This window comes from Lethenteron reissneri, chromosome 58 (assembly GCF_015708825.2).
Source record: "Lethenteron reissneri isolate LAM-NWPU_2019-01 chromosome 58, ASM1570882v1, whole genome shotgun sequence".
Classification (NCBI taxonomy): Eukaryota; Metazoa; Chordata; class Hyperoartia; order Petromyzontiformes; family Petromyzontidae; genus Lethenteron; species Lethenteron reissneri.
Window position 1 is genome coordinate 7014010 of NC_083836.1, and position 23242 is coordinate 7037251.

At 48.0% G+C, this 23242-nt stretch overlaps 1 protein-coding gene across 2 annotated transcripts in view; it reads left to right on the forward strand.

Moving 5' to 3' along the window:
• The window catches only part of LOC133357558 (sucrase-isomaltase, intestinal-like), a 341356-nt gene that overhangs the window by 231100 nt on the left and 87014 nt on the right, over positions 1 to 23242 (forward strand). For both annotated transcript variants that reach the window (XM_061575541.1, XM_061575542.1), the window contains exon 17: positions 14715 to 14831. In XM_061575541.1, coding sequence (XP_061431525.1) covers positions 14715 to 14831 — 117 coding nt within the window. The remainder of the gene's footprint in view (positions 1 to 14714; positions 14832 to 23242) is intronic.

A 23242-nucleotide genomic window follows, 5' to 3' on the forward strand; every position in this document is an offset into this window, starting at 1 on the left:
CCCACCCCCATTTCAAAGGTCCCCAGGTTGATAATGCATTCTCAGGCACCGCTCTGTGTGTGCGTGCGATCGGTTCAGCAAAGATAAGCCGAACACGCGCGTGCACTTCCAGATCCAGAAAATATCACGACACACACACAAAACGTGCATATTTCAGGGAAACACAACGAAATTAACACGAACATTTTACAATAAAAATTGGAATGTTAAACTAAGTGTGTTTCCAACGCCACACAAATCTCGTGGTGCTACCGTGTGCAGAACTGGTGTTTAAAATGTAACAAATTTGTCTGGCTGTCACCCTGATGGATGCTCACTTCGGAACAATGTCAGAGTGATAAAGCTTGAAGAAAATAAGCATTTATTCTAAATCGATTAAATCCGATATCGCTCGACATTCAAGTATGAATGTTAAAGGTAACAAATTGATGGGAATGTTATTACTTTTACGATATTCTCTGCGACTTGTCCCATTTCCACGTGTTGCTTTTTCCGCGTACTTGAGCAGCGCCGTGATAATAGACGGCGTCTCTGCCGCGTGCGTCATTACTCCTGGACGTGGGGTAGAGCTTGGCATGTGTGGCTTGTAAAGGTTAATTGGTGAACGATGTAGCAATGTCAGGGTGGCCATGCGCCCTGGAATTGCCACAAACAGACGCACGGAATGACACCAATGTCGGCACACACCACTGCCAATGTCCCTGCCCGCGAAATGGGACGTCGCGTTTGTAGTTACGAACCCGTGGCACAGCGCGCATCGGAACGCCTGCTCTTCCGTATAACCACGTAAGCAGTCGTAACGGTGGTCATGCAAAGGTTTTAAAAAAGACACCTTCCATGGGAATGTGGAATTTTTTGCCACAGGCTCAGAACCTTCAACAACACGCATGTGGCACTACCCCATTGCTCGTTTCGGCAGAGAGGCAATTTAGGTCGAGTAAACATTTTGGGCAAATCTCAATTTTGGAGCTTTCGTGACTGCAGGAATTATTCTTTGGTTCTTTCGGTTAAGTCACGTATAAAGATAAAATAATAAATTAAATAATAGCATACTACAACGTTTCGATTGCAACACAAGCAATCATCATCAGGTATAAAAGAAATAGCAACAAAAATATAACCAGAAAACTATAGACAGACACACAAGCAGACAGACATCAACAAAGACACAGAGAGAGAACACGTATCGGCAGAAAGAGAGAGGTCGTTTCTGTGACGAGGCCTTAAATATAGAGAGGGGGCGGGGGCGGAGAGAGGGAGGGGGCAGAGAAAAAATTAGCATGTCAATGAGTGGACGACGACGTGGTACGTCGTAGTATGCTATTATTTAATTTATTATTTTATCTTTATACGTGACTTAACCGATAGAACCAAAGAATTTTGCGCAAATGTTTCCTTTCTTCTGATTCGGGGCTGAACTGTTTAGATTGCGTTTCTCACCAAAATGTGGGGTACACTACCAAGGTGATGTATGCTAGATGCTTTTGTGAAATCTGGCATCTGGTATTTGACATCATCATCAGCCATTGTCAACCTACTGCTCGATAAAGTCCCCCCTCCCCCACCTTCTACCACCATCGTTCTTGATCCCTGCAATTCCATAGTCCACCCATCACCTGCACACACGAGTTGCACATTCTCTTGGATGCGTTCCATATCTCGGCTTTGACATGGAAATCTAAAATACCTATAATCACCACTCACGTCTGTTTATTCCGATGAATGTCGTACATTGCATGCCTTAATTTGCACGCCTCTCCTAAGCCCCCACTGTGTCCTTTCATTATATTCACATGGCACTGAAATTGCTTTAATTATCATCTTCAACGGTCTTGGTTATTTTTTATATTTTAAATCCAGCTCACTCTTGAAATCATCACATTCTATCTTCAATGGATGTTCACTTTTGTTGGAGATAAATAATTAGATTCAACGATTGCGTCAGTGACTGTTTTTGTAGAGGTCATTGTGAAGCTCGTTGCGATTGGGCAGCAGCGTCAGGGCTGGGACACTGTCCTGGCTGTTATGTCAAACTCCCGGTCACGCCTGTACCGAGCTGCTGCTGTTGTTGTTGTTCAAATTTGTTATAACGTAGGTCCTCCCAAAATCACAAGACCACTTTCCGTCAGATATCTCATAGTTGCAAAAAAAATCCCAGGGCATTGTTAACAAGAGGTGCTTGTTATATTGTTTTTTATTTATCCCAGGAATACGAAATCCATCAATGGATGAAAGTATCCCAAAGCCATGTACACCATTGGATGTTTTATCATATTTCACCATACTCGTCAGCGCGAGTTGGTGAAGGGAAGAAGGTCAGGATGGGTTGAGATATCACTCGTCACTAGTTTTAGCCATGGCCGGGAAGGGAATTTGGGTGGCCAAATCTATAGGGAGTGCATTAACCACTATGACTACTCCACCTTGGGACATTGTTACTAGGTTTTGATACATTCATCATTCGTGTTTATTACATTTTCTAAGCAGCAATCATAGGAGTTTTACAGTAGAGTTGTTATGATGCATATATTCATCAATTACAATGTATTATTAAGTGTACAATACATGCATTAAATGGAGTGTTCGATGTTTTGTATACGTTGTTTAATGGGTCAACGTGACCCTGTCCAGCCACTTGAGGCCACTCCATTCACCAGATTGTTCAACAAATGTCTGAATAAAATCAACTCTTGGGGAAGCCAGGTAGCTCAGAGGTCAAAGCGTTGAGCCAGCACTTCTGAAAGCCATGGGTTCGAATCTGGGTTACAGCCACTCATGGTTGAATTTGCATCTCCCTAAGCGTAGTGGATTGAGTTTCAGCCCAGCCAACAATGACTGCACAAAAACTCTAATTTTCTATATTAATTTGCTCTTAATTTGGTCCAAATGCCAGCTCCGAGTATAAAACTAAATCAGTGTTACTATCATGACAATCTAAAAGCACAGTGTGTGAGAAAGTGCAGCCCCTACTGGTTAAAAAAAATACACTTGAAGGCTTTTGCAGGAGAATTCCTGCAAATAATTAATTCTACAGCCATTTTCTGCTCGGTGAGATTTCCCAAATGGATTCTTGATTTGATTTAATTTTGTTTATCTCATGCCACGATAGCTCTAGCAAAACTGGAATAACTATGGTAAATATGATCGATGTTTTAAAATCAATTCATGAATCAAATCGCGTCCCTGAATTGCAACAATTAATTGAATTGTAAGGGAGCCAATCTTCACACGGCTACAAATGAGCTTTATTGAGCCCAAAGGAACTTACATGCTGAAGAAAAGGAACAGAAATAAAAACTCAACATTTTAGCTTCGTGATTGCAGCTATGCTGAGTTTGTGATGTTAGCCATGAGCCCAAGGGCAGCAGCCACATTGCCAAATTGACGGAAAAATTTGTGATGGTGGGAACCGTTTTGGTATTAATGCATGACAACCCCATGGGTCGATTACAAAACGAGCAGCAGGCACTGAGAGGCAGTGATGCAGTGGCGATGCCCCGAGCGTCACAGCAGCGGAGCCCCATTTGTTTTTTATCGGTGTCTCACCACGACCACTTTCACGCACGCCTAAAAAAGGGGCACGTTGAGCCGACGAGCCACGCAGCCTCCACTGACTGAGCTGAAGTGAAGTCATTATGAACGTGCCACACCGACTCGCTCGCGACGTTGTTGCTTCATCAACGCTCGCCTTTCGCTGCTCACGAGTGGAATCGCCCTGCCCCGGTGGTTGCTGGTGGGTTTTTTTTTCCCTCTCAAAAATGTGGGTTCTAAATATGCACGACAAATCTCACGTGATGCAACAAATTAATCAGCAGTGCCCTTCTGTGTCCGAGAACGGCCCATGGAAGGTGCTATCACAGAACTACTTCTGAGATCCATTCAAATGACCTGTTTTGCCAAGCGGACGAAAAAAAACCAACAGTTAAAATATTGTCAGTGTTTTTGCGTCGTCATGAGTGACCAAGCTGAGGCTCTCATCTCACTGCAATTGAGAACCTGGATTCATACCCAGGAACTTGGTGGTGCCGGTACAAGAGCTTATTTTGACAGTGTAGAATTATGACTCTGTGGTCCGCATATTATATGTATATTTGTTGAACCCCTGGCCTGCCTAGTGGTAGTTTAACCTCCCAGCCGAAGTATGACCCCAATGATTAGGTCAGCACCCTAACCATAATGCTATTACAATCGTGGTATTTGTATCCTGGCATCCAAATAATACATATATAATATGAAGACATCTGTGGTGGGAGTATGTTTCCATGTGGTAATCATATTACTGTTATAATTATATCTACATGATTGAACCCAATGATTTTAAATGTTAATATGTGTCGCGAACGCCTAAGTACAAAACTATCGGACGTTTAGCCTATGGTTAAGATTATGTGAAGTACTGTATTCCTACCCCGGTGTACAAATTCCCTGGGGTTCAAAAGTAATATCTCACACATGCGCAGTGCTCTGATGCCCCTAAACCACTCCACCACCCACATTTCCATTACATTCATCACAGTCATTCATGCGTGTAACAGTTTAACACGTGGTAGGCTTTCGCGACCAATATTATCCATAAAAGAGGTATTTCTGTTTGGTTGGATCGCGTAAATATAAATGTGTCGTTAAAACCCGCCACCACCCGGCACAGCCTATTAGTAAGGTTTGTCGCGTGAACAAAATGTATCAATCTTGATTTGAAGCTTTCGTAACTGCAGGAATCCATACTCTTTTTTTTTCCGTAAAGTCACGTAGGTATAAAATTTAAAAATTAACCCGTAAAAACAAAGTTTTTCACTATAAATCCTTTATATGCGTGGCGGCTAGAGTCCTTTCGTCCTCTGGCTTGAGATGGCTGCCATCTATGGGTCAGATGATTGCCTGCCACCATTAAGCAATTGGTAATTAAATATAAAAAAAAATTCCTAAAAAGTGTAAAATTTTGGGGGAAAAAATTCACGAAAATAAATGTCACGCACAACGAGTCTGTGTGCAAAATGTCAGCTCGATTGGATCACGGGAAGTGAGTTAAAAAACGACCGGAAGATTTGCACGGTCGTAAGCGCGCAAGCAAGCAAGTCAACTTAATATAAAGGATGTAAAAAATCACGACTTTTCGGGCGCAACACAAGCGTCCATCATCAGGTGGGAAAGCATGGTCTGCTGCTGAGACAGACTGTTTTAAAAGGTTTGAAATGGGTGTAGCTCAAGGGTTATAAAGAAGTGGCCGGGGCTAGTGATGTTAATGTGAGAAATTAGCATGTTACTGTAAGATAGGAGAGTGGCCTCCTCGACAAGTGCACGGAAGTGGCTATGTTAATGTGAGGGATTGGCATGATGTTAAAATGTGTCAATTAGTTACAAGGTCAGCACACTGGTGTGTTGGAGAGTAAACACACAACATAAATTATGGCTGTCGCCTAATGATGCTGGTTGTAATCACAGGTGAAACGTCGTACTCGAATTGTAAATGTTGTGGACTCACTCTCCAACACACCGGTGTATTGCACTAGTAACTAATTGGCACGTTTTGTTTACGTCACGAAGCTTACTAATTGGCTGTGCCCGGTGGTGGTGGGTTTAACGACACGTTTATATTTACGCGGTCGTACACAAAAAAAAAACTCATATGGATGCGTGTAATAGTTCACGCCAAAACGATTTCATGCCTTTTTACTGTAATGTTTTTTGTTTGATATTTGTATGTATGCTGAACTTATTTCACACCGTACGTAGTCAACCGTGCTACTCGGAGGTGCGGGAAAGGACAACAATCTTAAGCACAAAAAGCAGAAATTAGTTTTCAATCTAGATTTAAAAGTGCATAGCTCCAGTGGCTTCCAAATGAAAACAGATGTTTTAAATTTCGTGTTCCCTAATTCATGAATTCCTATTCTTGGTTCTTTCGGTAAAGTCACGGAGAAGGGAAATAATAAAATAATAAAAATAAAACAATTAAATTATCACGTTTCGATTGCAACACCACAGCAATAATTTTTTTTTAATCTTTGCTGTGGTTTTCACACATCATGATGATTGCTTGTGTTGCAATCGAAACGTCGTAAGATTTTTATTGTTTTATTTTTATTATTTTATTATTTCCCTTCTACGTGACTTGACTGAAAGAACCAATAATATGAATTCCTGCAGTCACGAAAGCTTTAAATCGAAATTAATAAATTCCTCTTTATAGCTCTTATCGTTACTCTAAACACGTGTCTTCCCGTACTTCTTTACGCACTCTTCCGTTTTTGTTCCATCTTATTTATTAATAAGAACCATGTTAGTGGACACTTGCGCACATCACTTATATATATAGATGCAGGACAATAACACAAATATTCCTAGATTAGGTGCAGAATATTGTTTTGCCCCATACATTTTCCATGCTTTTCCCTGACTCCATTGAAACCTGTTTTCCATGAGGCCATCACAAAAGCATGTATAGCAGTATCATTTTACTGATTGATATTGCGCATGCAATAATCCAGCATTCATTTCAGATATGATGATTAAAAAGGCAATAAAATACGACAGTGATGTAAAAAAAACATAGTTATTATCCATATATAGTGTGTTGTCCTTCCCCCGCACCTCTGATTAAAACGGTTGGCTACGTACGGCGCGAAAGAAGTTTACCATAAATACATATATAATAGCGCTCCATCCTGCTGCCACGTCTATATTGAATCGTTTTTTTATCCACAGTCTGCTTTCAGAAACTTCTATGACTGCCCAAGGTTTACTCTGATGTGATTTCCATTTGTGTTTCTCTCACAGATACGTGTAATCAATTAGTCAACTTGTTGTTTGTTTTTTGCTTATATTTATCTTCGACTCCACGTTGAAACTTTCTGAAAGAAGGTTCTTACGTGAATTGCCGTAGGTCATTGTAGTAATGAGTATGTTATCGTTACATCTTGAGTTTTCATATTTTTCAGTTAAGTGTTATTTATTTCTGTATTTTTTTTTTAAGAAAATGATTCTACTGGCAGTGAGGTAAGGAGACATGCTTTAGCACGTGTTATTATGGCGATATCAGATCTTGCCTATTATTTCCCTCAGATGGGTTGGTAAGTAAATAATAAATCAATAAGTGGCATGTAGATAGGTAAATAAGTAAGTAAATAGATAAGTAAATAAATAATTGATACGTAATAAATAATGTTTAATTAAAAAAATAAGATGTTTGCCTATTAGATAGGTTCAAAGAAGATAACAAAAAAATAACAAAATATTACAAAAAACTACGACGTATCGATCGCAACACAAGTGTTGGGGCCGCTGGTCCCCGGAGTCCCTCCCTGCTCCGTGCCTATGGCAGGGGCTCCGCCGTGCGCCGACCCCTCGCTGCTCTGCGAGCAGCTGCTGCCGTCGCTGGGCTCATCGCCCGACGGCTCCCCTCCCTGATCCGTCCCTCCGCGAGCTCGTGTGAGAGGCATAGCTCGCCGCACGCCCTCGTTCACCTGCAGACGCTGCGTTGTCTCTCCACGGATCACGCGCTATTAAACGGGGGTCGGGGGCGAACGACGCTGCCCTCACACTGCGCGAGTCCCGGCGGCGACAGACGGATCGGGGACCTGCGGACGCACCGACCCCTTCACCCACACTACGAACGCACACACCTGCACACACGCGACACCCACTCGTGCGCCGCTCTACGCAGCGCTCACTCACGTGGTGAACCACAGTGTACACACGCGCACCCACACGCTCACACTGCACGACAATATCACGCGAGACCACGCTTCGCTATTAATGATTTATTATCTGATACCTGGTAATTTAATGTTAAATCAGTGAGTCGACGAGACTGGCCTACGCTGATACCTTTATACCTATTCCCGATTTATCTGCTATGATTCTAATTCACCTACTTACTTCCTGCTGGATGCCCACGGCGGTTCGTTGATCCCGTGCTCGCAGCGTACCTCGATGCGTCTCACGGACGATCGGGTCGCTGGACTGGAGAGCGTCCTGTCGCCTGGCGCTGGAGAGAAGAGAGCGATTTCCCCTCTGCGCTCCTCTATTTATCCTCCCTACCTCAAAGGGGATGCTGCGCTGAACAATGGGCTCGTGCACCCCAAGCCCGCGCACGGCGGTTCCCGGGCGCTGTTGATATGCTAATCAGTGAGCGACGTTGGCGGCGTACATCCTAATTACTCCCTTACCCTTCCTAACAATGGGGCCTGCGCGCTCAAGCGCAATTATCCCAACCCTCCATGACTATGCGCAACAGCCCCTGTGACCCCGCTATTCATGCTGTCCCGTGCCTCCCCTGCTTGCCCCGTCGACCCGTGGGAGTGTGTGTGGGGGGAAATGCGCCTCAACCGCGGTGGCCGAATGCCCCACGCCGCGACCACACCATATTAAGGCCGGCCGCAGCGCCGCAGTGCCACGTAGCACGGGGGAGGTCATCCAATTCCCTGATCGCCGGAAACCGTGAGAATTAATCCCGATAAGGGTCTCTCGGATAAAAACCGGTCGGCCAGGCGACCTCCCCTCGGAGCTCTATGGGGGGGGGGAAATGAGTGCGGGTGTGTTCATGTGAGGTGAGGTGAGGGGGACGCGGGGTCGGCTCCGTTGCTTGGTGGTGGCGAGGTCGGGGATTTGGTGCCTGCCGAACGGCTTCGTGGCGGCGGCATCACATAGCCCCCCGAGGTGCCAGTCCTCGTCCCGGGTTGACTGGAGCACCTCGCTTGGGCCGCGCCCACGAGGAAACGTTGCAGGGTCCGGGGGATCCGTCCGGACCTGGTGGCTGGCCTCGGGGCGGGTGGTTCCGTCCTCTGTAGCTCCTGCGGCGGTCTCCTCCTCCACTCCAGCGGCTCTCCCCGTCCCCCGGCACCTGTGGGCTGGGGCACAAACTCAGCAGCGGAAGGGTTTAGTGGCCGTCGTCCGCGCCGTCTCCGGACTGGATCGGGGCGTCTCGGGGACCCGGCGGGGCCCATGTAGTGTGCGAGGCACCCCAACACGAGGGGTGCGGGTACTCTGGGATTTCGGGGCTTTCGGGTGACGGAGTCCTCTCTCGCCGGGGCCGCTTTCCATGGTTTTAAGCGGCGGACATTGACCACCGTCTCTCGACCCCTCTCCCCGCCGTAAATTAGTACCGTCCAGGGGGATATCTGCCGCACCACGGTCCAGGGTCCCCGCCAGTAGGTCGTCAGTTTCCCCACCTGCCCGGCCCCGACGCGAGGGGTGTGTAGCCACACCTTAGCGCCTGTCAGGAATAAGGGGGGTTCCATGCGGGGTCGGGTGCCCTGTTCCTGCCGCCGATGCGCGGCTTCCCCTTGCGGGTATGCTCGGCCTCGGGCTTCTCGCAGGGTCTCCAACAGGTGTTCCACGGGGCGGCTTCCCTCCTCCGGCTGGGGGGAAGGGACGCCGAATAGCAGATCTGCGGGTAAACGAGACTCACGGCCGAACATCATTAAAAACGGGGTTTGTCCCGTCGACGTGTGTACGGTGGTGGCGTAGGCGAAAAGGGCGTAGGGGAGGTGTTCGTCCCAATCCCGTTGATTTGCGGCCGCCATACGTTTGAGTTTCCCCGCTAGGGTCTGATTCATGCGCTCTACCATACCGTTCGCTTGGGGATGATACGCTGTGGTTCGGTCCTTCTGGATTCCGAATTCTCGGCACAGTGCCTGGAACAGCTCGGTCTCGAACTCGCTACCCTGGTCGGTGAGGACTCGTTCCGGGATCCCGTGCTTGAGTACGTAATGTTCTACGAATGCCCGGGCCACCACCAAGGCCGTTTTATCAGGGATGGCCACTGCCACGGGGTAGCGGGTGAAATACTCTACTGCGACTAGAATATACCGGTTGCCTCGATGGGATCGTGGGAATGGCCCCTGTAGATCGATCCCGACCAGCTGATTCGTGCGGCTGACGCGGAACGGCCTTAGGGGTACCTGGTATCGTGCCGGTTTCGGCCCGCACTGCTGACAGGCGCGGCAGCCCTGTACCCAGGCCGCCACGTCTTGTGCCAATTTGGGCCAGAGATACTGGCGACGCAGGGTCTCTCGAGTGCGTCGTTCCCCATCGTGGCCCCCGAGTGGGTGGTCATGCACCAGCCGTAGCAGCTGGGGTCGCACCTGGGCAGGAACACAGATGCACCCCGGCTGGCCGGCCTTGGTTAACTCCCGTACCACTCCGTTCTGCACACACAACCGGGCATACAAACCGCTCCAGGGTCCTGGTAGGGCGCTCTTTTCCTCCCGCAGTGCCGCCTCCACGGCCGCCAGATCCGGATCTCGCTGCTGGGTCTGTCTCAGCTGCTCGTCGTTCAGGCCCGGGAAGGCGCAGCCGACGTCCTCCTGGATCCGTCCGATCGGGTCCCGAGCCGCGGGTCCCGCGCTTGCTGGGCGGTCGACGGGATCCTCGGTGCCACCTGTGAGGGTCTCTGTGGCGCACACTGCACTCTCTCTCGCTGGGGGGGGGTCAGTGGCCGCGGCCTCTCGGGGGTCCGTTGCCTGCCGGCAGCGTCCCCCCGTGAAACAGGGGCAGGCCTCCTCCGCCCTTGTCTCGGCGTACACCGTGGGCCGCCTCGACAAGGCGTCCGCGTTTGCATGCGTCCGGCCAGCCCGATACTCGATTTGCAGGTTGTACTCCTGCAACTGCGCCAACCAACGGGCCATCTGCCCCCGCGGCTCCTTGAATGTAAGAAGGAACTGAAGAGCATAATGGTCAGTGCGTACGCGACATCTCCTGCCGTACAAATACGGCCGGAACTGCTTACATGCGAAAATCACGGCGTACAACTCTTGGCGGGTCACGCAATAGTTCAGCTCGGCCCCACTCAAGGTCCGGCTGGCGTACGTGATGACTCGTTCCGTCCCATCCTGTACCTGTGACAACACCGCGCCCAGCCCGCTGCTGCAGGCGTCGGTGTCCAAAATAAAATCGGTGGTAAAATCGGGGAAAGCGAGGGTGGGGGCGTGGGTGAGGTGGTCTTTGAGAGTGGTGAAGGCCGTCTGGCAGGCCCCCGTCCACTGATAGGGGTGCTTAGGGGAAGTGAGTTGGGTGAGGGGGCGTGAGATCTCGCTGAATCCCTTTACAAATCGACGATAATAGGTGGCGAGCCCCAAAAATGATCTGATCTCCGTCAGATTCCTTGGCCGTGGCCACTCCACTACGGCGCGTACCTTCTCCGGATCGGTACGCACGCCTGCCTCGCTGACGCGATGCCCGAGGTACCCCACCTCGCGTTGTGCGATGTAACACTTACGTGGCTTGAGCTTGAGATGAGCCGCTCGCAGTCGCTGGAACACCTCTCGTAGCCTGGACCAATGCTCAGACAAAGATCTACTGAACACGATCACATCGTCCAAGTAAATCAGGCACTGTTCCCATTGCAAACCCCGCATCACCAACTCCATCAGCCGCTGGAACGTCGCGGGTGCATTGGTGAGTCCGAACGGGAGTACTCGAAACTCGAATAGTCCCATCGGGGTGGTGAATGCGGTTTTCGGCCGATCCTCCTCCGCCATCTCCACCTGCCAGTACCCGGACGCGAGATCGAGGGTGGAAAAATATCGCGCTCCGGCGAGGCTGTCAAAAGTGTCGTCGATGCGGGGTATGGGGAAGGCGTCGCCGAGCGTGACTGCGTTCAGTTTACGATAATCGACGCAGAACCGGGTTGACCCATCCTTTTTCGTTACTAGTACCACCGGGGCTGACCAGGGGCTCGCCGAGGGCTGAATTATGTTATCGCGAAGCATGTCCCCAACCGCCTCTTTGATCTGGGTGCGTTCGGGTGCGCCCACTCGGTATGCAGGGAGTTTGATGGGTCGGGCTGCACCGGTGTCAATTTGGTGCTTAACAAGGTCGGTCCGACCCACGTCCGAGTCGTGTTCGCTGAACACGTTGGCATACTCCCGCAGTAACTCGCGCAGCCGATCGGCCTCTCCCTTAGGTAAATCCGCCCATGGTACATGTAACGCGTCGAGCAGGGGAACGACTTCGGCTTGGGGAGTCAGGCCGACTCGCCAGGCCAGGTCCTGGTCACCCTCAGGACGACCGGTGTCCTCAGCCCAGAGTGCGAACACCGAGTCGTTAGAGTGGCGTGCGTGCAGGGGGTGTACGGTGGCTATCGGGGTGCGCCGTCGCAGTATCGCTGGGGAACTGTGGGGGTTAAACATCCGCATAAACAATCGGTCCCCATCTGCGTTTACCAACGTGGCGGATCCCACTATCCCATACCGTTTTGCCAACTCCGGGTGAGGAGTTAGCATTACCTCCCCTGATGGTCGGAGCGCGGGGTCGGTGGGGGATGTTGCCACCGGCACCAGCATCTCGGTGAGCGGCCCGATGGTGACTGCCGTCGCCAGGATAGCGGCCACAGGTGTGAAGCGGGGGCGCGTCGGTTCTCGTCCCAGGAACGGTATCCGCTCGCCGTTGCTCTCCACGGTGGCGCATCGCTGGCGGGGTTGCACGTTGAGTCCCAGCCGTTCTAAGAGGTCGGTACCTGCGATACACTCGTGACACAACGCACTCGACACGTAGAACTCCTGGGTGCACCCCTGGCTGCCTATGCGGACCTCTAAGGTGGCTCTCCCCAGCAGGCCCATTCCGGCTCCGCTCGCAGTGTGCAGCGCGCGGTCCGGTGCCTGCAGGTGACGCACGTCGACCCCGATCGTGCTGCAGTGCGCTGCGCTCACGAGCGAGGCCACCGCCCCCGTGTCCAGCAGGATTCGGGTACGCACTCCGTTTACCTCTCCTTCCACCAGCGACGTGGCCCCCGTGATCCCCGCCACCAGCTCCCGTAGCCAGTCGCCAGGAGTCACCGTTTCTGTGGGCGTTGTTGCTGGAACCTGTGTGGAGATCACTCGCTCGCCATTATTCTCATTATCGTCTATTTGTATCGGGACCGCGTCGATTGCACCCCTAGTTGGTCCGCTTTCTAGGGGGCGTTGGAGTTTAACCCCCGCGTCTGCCTAGCTCGGGTGATTTCAGGACAGTCTCTCACTAGATGCCCTCGGCGGTCGCACATATAACATGCCCGGGGAGGGGGGGCGGCTCCGTAGCGGGTCCCCTGTCCGCTCCCTCTCCCTCCCCCAGTACGCAGTTATCCCACTTCTGACACCAAGTTGTTGGGGCCGCTGGTCCCCGGAGTCCCTCCCTGCTCCGTGCCTATGGCAGGGGCTCCGCCGTGCGCCGACCCCTCGCTGCTCTGCGAGCAGCTGCTGCCGTCGCTGGGCTCATCGCCCGACGGCTCCCCTCCCTGGTCCGTCCCTCCGCGAGCTCGTGTGAGAGGCATAGCTCGCCGCACGCCCTCGTTCACCTGCAGACGCTGCGTTGTCTCTCCACGGATCACGCGCTATTAAACGGGGGTCGGGGGCGAACGACGCTGCCCTCACACTGCGCGAGTCCCGGCGGCGACAGACGGATCGGGGACCTGCGGACGCACCGACCCCTTCACCCACACTACTGAGCGCACACACCTGCACACACGCGACACCCACTCGTGCGCCGCTCTACGCAGCGCTCACTCACGTGGTGAACCACAGTGTACACACGCGCACCCACACGCTCACACTGCACGACAATATCACGCGAGACCACGCTTCGCTATTAATGATTTATTATCTGATACCTGGTAATTTAATGTTAAATCAGTGAGTCGACGAGGCTGGCCTACGCTGATACCTTTATACCTATTCCCGATTTATCTGCTATGATTCTAATTCACCTACTTACTTCCTGCTGGATGCCCACGGCGGTTCGTTGATCCCGTGCTCGCAGCGTACCTCGATGCGTCTCACGGACGATCGGGTCGCTGGACTGGAGAGCGTCCTGTCGCCTGGCGCTGGAGAGAAGAGAGCGATTTCCCCTCTGCGCTCCTCTATTTATCCTCCCTACCTCAAAGGGGATGCTGCGCTGAACAATGGGCTCGTGCACCCCAAGCCCGCGCACGGCGGTTCCCGGGCGCTGTTGATATGCTAATCAGTGAGCGACGTTGGCGGCGTACATCCTAATTACTCCCTTACCCTTCCTAACAATGGGGCCTGCGCGCTCAAGCGCAATTATCCCAACCCTCCATGACTATGCGCAACAGCCCCTGTGACCCCGCTATTCATGCTGTCCCGTGCCTCCCCTGCTTGCCCCGTCGACCCGTGGGAGTGTGTGTGGGGGGAAATGCGCCTCAACCGCGGTGGCCGAATGCCCCACGCCGCGACCACACCATATTAAGGCCGGCCGCAGCGCCGCGGTGCCACGTAGCACGGGGGAGGTCATCCAATTCCCTGATCGCCGGAAACCGTGAGAATTAATCCCGATAAGGGTCTCTCGGATAAAAACCGGTCGGCCAGGCGACCTCCCCTCGGAGCTCTATGGGGGGGGGGGGAAATGAGTGCGGGTGTGTTCATGTGAGGTGAGGTGAGGGGGACGCGGGGTCGGCTCCGTTGCTTGGTGGTGGCGAGGTCGGGGATTTGGTGCCTGCCGAACGGCTTCGTGGCGGCGGCATCACACAAGCATTCGTCCGGATGACAAACGCTTGTTTTGTGATAGAAACGTCGTAGTTTTTTTTGTTATTTTCTTTGAACCTATCTACGTGACTTTACCAAAAGACCCAAAGAATATGAATTCCTGCAGTTACGAAAGCTTTTAAGTCAAGATGTTATTTTAGTAACGTTCCTTCCCCCCACCTTGCATCCCACCCCACTCCAACCCCCTCCTCCCCGCCCGCCACCAATCTTCCGCCACTCCTTGTGCCATCAACGCAGATCGGAGCGGACATCTGTGGGTTTTTTGACGAGCCCTCGGAGGAGCTGTGCCGCCGTTGGATGCAGGTCGGGGCCTTCTACCCGTTTTGCCGCAACCACAACGCGGAGACGTATCAGGTAAGCGACGGCGTTCCCCTTCCAGCGTTACCCCTCATGGTGGGGTGAGGATCAGGTCACTCTTGCTCGGCAAGAAAAAAATATAGAAACAGAACCATTATTCTGTGCCTCTACATATAAATGAAAAAAAAAACATTCGTTAATCGGTTTTTTCTCGACTCATGTTAAACAGCAAGCTATGTGTGCGAGCAACCAAACTCTAGGAACTGGTTTCAACATTCTGGGTGTCATCATTAAACACATGCTGCTGGGTCACCAGATATTGGTGACAAGCGCACTCCATCGAAACAATTGAGCACCGTTCAATGCAAAAACGCAAATATTTCATGCCAACTCGTGCATTGTTCAGGAGCATTGTTGGTAAACGTGTCTCCACGTAAACACCATACAGAATTAACGACCTCAATTTCGCCTCCAGATCTTTGTTAATTAGTAGGCGGTTGTCGTTGGCAAGAAAGCGTGTAAACTCTCTCGCAGGTTGCCCCATGTTTCTGCGGAAATTTGGTGGCAGAATGTTCGACAGAACAGGGAGCCAGGAAACTGGTGTATTCCCGGTTGTAATGCGCCGTCGCTGCGCTTGAACCGATTCCCGCACCTCCGATTAGCACGGTTGGCTTCGTATGGTGTGAAAGAAGTTCAACATACATACATTCAAATCACAAACCTCTGCAATCACTCGGCCATGTCCCCGATGTCTGGATGATAAAATCAATGTTTTGGCTGGCCCTCAAACAAATACGGCCACTGCAGACGGCGCTTTCAGATGGGATTCTGCGGCCGTCTGGAACGCTCTTTCTTCCGTTATTAGGAAGCCACTGGAGCTCTGCACTTTGAAATCTAAATGAAAAACTATTTTCTTTAGAACTGATTTTTGTGTTTAGTTTGTTGTCCTTCCCCCACACATCCAATAAACATGGTTGGCTACGTACGGAGCAAAATAAGTTCAACATACATGCGTACGTACGTGTGAGGTCCATGCAACGAAGCGATGATGTGACTATGTTAACATGAATCGCGTTCACAAGTGGCATTATTTAAAGTTGTCAGCAATTAGACAGACAGACAGAAAAGCAGAACAAAAAATAGTAGCTATGTTATAAAGTTATATTCAGACGTATTATTGATGGCTAATTAAGGTGTGTTATCCTATCTGCTACAACCAATTAGCATGTGGGGAGGATATAAGTAATCACGTTTCGTCAAAGAGGCAATTGATTAATAACATGTACGGTATTTGAATGGAACATTTTGCCAATGAGATGATATTTCATTGATCGCATTGGGTAAATCTTTTCTGTCCGTGGAGAAAGTGATATTTTTGCCTTATTTGTGTAGCAGTTATATTGTTGCTTTCAATTTGTCCGATGTTTTATTCAAAATAAGGGGAGGGTGGGTGGGATATATTGTACTTGTTGAATTTTTTATGCAGTGTATCAGAGAGACGATCAACGAGAAACTCTTTTGATAGTAATAAATCAGAAAAGGACAAAAGTCAGTGGGACAATTCAGAGGAGTGTGCCCATTTTGCGGGCCAAGTTGTTCAGAATATCAGATAGCAACATTCTCAAGGTTGCATTATTCATCAGAACCAAAAGAAATAATGTAAAAGATGAAATGAAACTGGATGGAGTTAATCGCATTTGTCAAGTAGCTTTCCTGCCAAAAAATGTAAAATGATCCAACTTTCAGCTTGAGAAGAGATCGTATTTCTGTCCCTGCGCACACTCTTTCACATGGATCTCATAGCATTGTGAGTATTTCACACAAACCCTTTGTGATCTACACACCCATGTGAAATGAGTCAGTATTTTATATTTAGTCAGTTTTACATCTACGACAGCCTGTGGAATGTTAATCTTAGTCTGTGGATTTCATGGAGTATTTTTTTTTTTAGTCAAGCCGACTCAAGCAATTCAACATTTAGTCCACACTACGTGATTAAATGGTGGTGTGATAGATCCAAACAGTGAACTCAGTACATCTTTACATATCCTTAAACAGCCAATTCCTATATTTGGTCTTCCTCAGTGCGCTGAGTTCTGTGAGAACATCACTAATACATAATAAAGGTTTTTGGATTAGATCGCGTAATCACAAATGCGTCATAACCCTCCACCACCAGACAAAAGCCAGTAAGGGTTGTCACATAAAAAAAATGTGCCAATTAGTTGGGCATATCTTCTAATAATGCCGGATGTAATTACCAACGAAACATCTACTCAAATTGTAAATGTTGTGGATTTACTCTCCAACACACCGGTGGGCTGAAGTAGTAACTAATTGGCACATTTTGTTGACGTGATCATCCTTACTGGCTGTATCGGTTGGTGTAAGATTATGACACATACTTACACGATATAACCCAAAAACGTTTATTTTGAAAAATATTGGTCGCAAAAGCCTACATGTTAAACATTACTAACGCACCTATCTGAGTCATCGTCTTCACTCAGGCCTGTTAATTTAATCTTGGCATGCTTTGATCTTCGGTGGGTAGTCCAAGCCGTCATCACGCTGGAATACTTTAATCCACCGATAGTTATCGTTGAACGAACAAAAATAAAAAATAAACCCTTTGTCCACAAACATTTTCGTCACTAATTTTATGAGCAACATTTACGAACATACACACATCCTCTTGCCTATACAGTGGTACCATATATTTGTGCAAGGCATTTTTCGCCGACCATGGTTTGTGTGAAACAGCTGAATGACATTCACAGACATGCTTGGCTGAACCTTATCCAGGTTCTCACTCTGACAAGCCAGAGTCCCGGGTGGGTTTCATGTGATATCTTCTTCCCCTCGATCCCCCATCTCTCCCCACACCTTCCCACGCCTCCCCCCCCACCCTCCTCCCCCCACTGGAAGTGCTAACTTCTGCTTTGCTGATTGCCAGTGGTGCGGTAGTGCTCAGCTGCTCTAAATGCCCGTGGTCATTGTGTGCGTGGTGACACGTGCAGTGAGCGGTGCTGCCTTCTGCCTTGTTGAATACAGCGCAATGGTTAGATGGGTGGGTTGGAGGTAAAAGTAAGATTTGGATGAAAATTTACATTTAATAGATTGCTTAAATACATCTTAAAGCGCCATGGACAAGGGGGCACCCAGTGGCAGCTGTCCCTGTGTGGCACAACATGAACGAAGCACTGGCCTGCAAATTGTAATTTGTCTCGAGTAGGGGGTGATGTTGCCACGTGGTTTTCACAATCAGGTAATTTGCAAGTCAATTTTCAAATTTGGATCATGACATCGAGACATGCAGACTCCTCTTATTTGAATAGCGTATTATATCAAGATGATAGCCACAGTCGCAATAACAACCACTGGGAGTGAACCAACGTAAATTATTGAATACATTAACAAAGAAGGCTGGAGAGTGGGGCTGAAGATTAACACATATCTACTCTGTGTGCTCTATTATTTGTTTATGATTTTGCTTAATGCAATCTGAGAACTGCAAATCATTCAATGTTATAGAAAATAGCATTCTAATGAGGTGAAGTATTCGTAAAATGTTTCATAATTTGAGTTTTATCACTTGAAACTTAATTCTTCATTCATAACTTCTGAGGCAATATTTCCATAAGATAATGTCTTCTGTAAGTGGTGGCAACACATGTGCAATTTATCCTGGACTTAAAATTCTGAATATCTTTAAATTATTTTCTCATCGGCCAGGAAGAAAGCTCTCATAACAAACAACATGCCTGTGATTATTGTTGCATTAGTTTAATTGAACCCCACCAAATTGCTAACAGCAATTGAAACGAGAAACCCTTTGAGTTTGCAGAGGAATTTTAAACTCGTGCTTTGCGAGCTGAGAAATTAATTTGTATTATTTCTGCTGCTCCCCGCACAACTGACTGCATACGAATATCTGATTTTAATTAAATTAGTTTTACTACAAAGCCCAGCCAGTGCCTATGGGGAAAACCGCTTCGAAACATCAATCAATTTGGAAGATGATGCCTGCCCCTGAACGTGCCTGAGCTCGTCAGATCTTGGAAACCAAGTGTGTTTGAGCCTGGATAGAGGTTTGGTAGGAAATTGCATGGGAATACCAGACGATGCAAGTGAATGGCGGCAAGTTGGCCAGGATAGGCCACCTTGTAGCACAGATAGCAGAGACAGATGAAAATGCCGCAGGAGACTACGGGTGTAATCTCGGAAGTAGTTCTACGATGTCACCTTCCGCGGCAGTTCTCAAGACACGGGGTGATGGATACACAGCCGGCTGCCGAGGTCGACTTTGACAAGTATTTGTCTTCCTTATACTTACGCGATCTAAGCCCAAAGCCTTTATTATGAATAATACTAGTCGCGAAAGTCGAAGTGTTAAACTGAAGTATTTGTCTCGTAACGCTGAAAACACAACCGGAATATAATTGGCAAAAGGGGGGGGGGGCGGTGGCGGGAAATACACCGTTTAAAGAGAGCACACTTTAAAAAAAAACTAAACTTTATTTAGATTACCAATGGCAGCAAACACAGCGTTTTACTTGTCAGAAACGAGTTCAGTGTGTTGATTGACAGGCAACGCTGTCTTGGAAATGAGCACAGCTCTGAAAAGATTTTTAACAGATATATAACCGTTTCCAGAGGTGATGCTTTCTTTCCGGGGTAGATGCGCGATAAAGACACCTCCTCCTGAGGCTTTCTTAAAAAAAAAAAAAAACTCATTTATGAACCCGTTTTCAGGTTGCCAGAATTTAATGTTATCTTCACGAACCAAAAAAAAATTCGTAACAAAAATTATTGAGCAAATAAATAAATGTATTCTATTGCCATGAAACATGTAGGGCTTTTTTCAAAATTTTCTGGAAAATAAGCATATTTATTAAATGAACATGTATATTTAAAAAAATGCTGCCATAATGTGATAATTAGCACGATCAACTGCACAATCGTGCTGCTGATGGTTCGATCGCTTGGCAAGGCAGTTGAAACAAACGCCCTGAGTCCTTGGTGGAAATTCCACAATCCCATTGTAAGCAGTTACACGATAAGGCATCCACTGTTGACTTCCCAGTAAATTACACTTATTGATGCCAGAGTGGGAATGATTTGAGTCAACCCAGATATGTCAATAGTGAGTCAAGCTCTTTGCTACAGCTTACATGCATGTGCAGATAAAAGGAGTGCCGCGGGGGCGAGATATTAACTACCTTGCCTGGTATACATGAGGTCGTGGGTTCGATTCCGATCCCGATCCCGACCCTGACGCCTGTATATTTTCCCAGTGGTCACCTAAATTTTTCTTCGAGTCCTCCTGTGTTTCCCTCCACATTTAGAATCAACGTGCGTTTCGAGTATTTGGCTGCTATACATTTCCACGTGATAAGCCACTTCATTGGGCTGTCATTCATGATCAGGTCACTTCTGAAAAAGAGCTATATAGCTCAGTGGGCCTCGCCTGGTAAAATAAAAAAAGAGTCTTAGTTTAGTAAAGATGCAACCTGACAATTGCTCATGCCACTGCTGTCAGAAGACCCACCCTTGGACGGAACTCCAGAGAACCCCTCTAGTAATTATTTGGCCTCCTTTTCCACATTTGGCTGGACATATTGGAAGAGATGGGAGTAGCCACACATTGCCCCTTCACACGCAACCTGCCAATCGATGAAAACATTGACACTGCTGGCTGGACAGAGGAGCTCGTGGCGGGGGGGGGGGGGGTGGAATTTAAGAAACACGCACCGTTGTTTCAACTACCGCAAGCGGGAGGTCAAATCAAACCAGTGACCCCTGGATTTGCGGATGCAGCGTGCAAACCGTTACACCACCGCGGCAGAATCAAGCAGCTATAAGCACGCCAAATAAACAACCCCCTCGTGGAATGAAACAACAGCATTCCTCATGCAGGTTGTCTTTACAAAAAAATCCACGATTCTCTGCCGTCCAGTGAAAAATACATTTCATAAAGAGAAACAGATCTCACTGCTCTGTGAAATGTCCTCCCCGCCGTGAGTGAGTTAGGATAATTGAGTTTTTGAGCATTTGAGTAATTGCCTTCATTTAGCTCGTCGCAGTGGAGAGTTCGAGAATGTTGTGTGGGTGATTTTACCGAGAATCACATGGCAGGAGACAACGACATCAATACCGCGCGCTCCGACCTGCTTGTGGCTACGCGCAATATCAATATGTTTTCATTGTCAAGAAAAATTGACGGTGCACAAGTCTTGTCATAATCACGTTTGTAATAATCCTCGTCAGTGCGAGCATGGGGTACGGTCATGTGCGACGCAATGCTGTGCCACACAGCGTTTCCCTCGTTATTCGCGAGGGGTACCCCGCACCTCCGATTAGTACGGTTGACTACGTACGGTGTGAAAGAAATTCAACATACACACGCACAACATACGTTCTGGAGATGCTCGTGATTAGAAAATGTTTCGGATATTGATATTGGCCAACGGAGAGCTATGTTAAATGAATAAATACATAATGTATTACATACAAGGAAAAGTATAATTATGCAAAAAAAAAGAAATTGGTAATCATAAACATAAAGTAGATAGAAATTAATCTTAGAGTATTAAACAATAGTTTATCAAATAACTTACCTTCATCTTATCATTTTACCTCTTCAATTTCTCACGTAACATTCTCGCTCATCTCTTTATCTCTCATCTCTTTATCTCTCATCCCTTTATCTCGTCACTTTATTTCTCTTTCTCTCTCGATGCAGTCGTGTAGAGTTCCAGATGCGATAACAAAAATCGCGGATAACAAGTTCGTGAAACACGATGGAATACTGTATATAGCAAATATCATATATGTATGTATTTCGATTTAAAGCTTTCGTGACTGCAGGGATTCATCTTCTTGGTTCTTTCGGTAAAGTCACGTAGAAGGAAAGTAATAAAATAATAAAAATAAAACACAATAAAATAATTCTCACGACGTTTCGGCTACAACGCAAGCATCCGTCTTCAGGTGAAGAATGAAGACGGCTGCTTGCGTTGTAGCCGAAACGTCGTGAGAATTATTTTATTATGTTTTATTTTTATTATCTTATTACTTCCCTTCTACGTGACTTTACCGAAAGAACCAAGAAGATATGTATGTATGTTGACCTTCTTTCACAACGTACGTAGCCAAACGTGCTAATCAGAGGTACGTGCTGCATATGCGGTGGAATGGTGGTGTGGTGGTGAGCAAATATCATTATGCATCTGGTGACCTAAATACGATTCCTGGCCTGCTGCTGAAAATCGGCGGTGAGTGATATTTGAAGCAGTGTTTGGCCTCCATACCCCTTCACCAACCCACACTGCAAAATGAATCGGGGTAGAATGAGCCTCCACGCTCTCCCATCGGGCTTCACGTGCACGATTCTGCGTCGTCACTCAAAGTTCCCACCATGGCAAGGCTCCTCTCTAGCTCCACACTCACCCCCCACCCCGCTCACTTTGAAGCAGTGCAAAATGGGTGGGAGGGGGGGGGGACGGCGCAAGCGGCTCCTGTAATCGCGAAATCTCCCCTTTGGCGAAATATAAATCGTGAAATAGGGTCAATTTTCCACCAAAAAAACAGCGGCCGTTCCACTAAAGCGAGGTGGAATGAGGGCCAAAGGATTCGCATGATTCGGTCCCATCGCCTTTAATTGCCCAATAAGGACCTCACTTTTGAGTGATCTGCGAGGGGCCCCCTTTTTGGTAGCAAATTAGCGTCGTCTCTGCCCGTCCCCTGCAGCTTCCGTGGAATGTTTTGGTCGTCTGGGGAATTCAACTCTGGCCTCCTAGGCTCCCGCCACAATCGACCCGTTTAACTCTTTATCGGGCTGCTGATGTCCGAGAGTCGAAGTCAATTACGTCCGTCGGTTGAGTTCATTTTCGCTCGTTTACTATTACCATAGTATTTTATTTATAACCCTTCATCAATGCACTGCTGGATGACGTCTCTCTGGGGTCCGTAGAAGCAAAACTGGGTAAAAATGGCTTTCGATAATTACAACTATTCATTAGCGGAATATTTATTAAGAATTTTCACCCTCATTGATGTTTATATCCTGCGTGATCCTGTAATCTGGGCTGACGGGAAAGAGAATCAAATTAACGTTTTCTCTCAATAATAGCGACAAGCCTATTAACCCTTGCATTTCGCTCATGTGCATTAGCCAAAACATGTTAATTCTTCATGACTTTCACGACCAATATTTCACGATATAAATTTTCATGATATAATGCAGGGGTTTGTAGTTCCAGCCAACTGATGTGTTTTCGGGTTGTACCGCATGTGGAACAGTCAGTTCCTGAAGAATCACTCAGCATGTGGAGCGAAACGTCGGACATCGTACCGGACATCACGTGCTGCGACCCAAAAACGCATCAGAGAGCCGTAAAGCACAACCACGAAAACACTCGCAGTCGTATTTTGCAGGAGTACATATAGGACAGTACGACATGGAT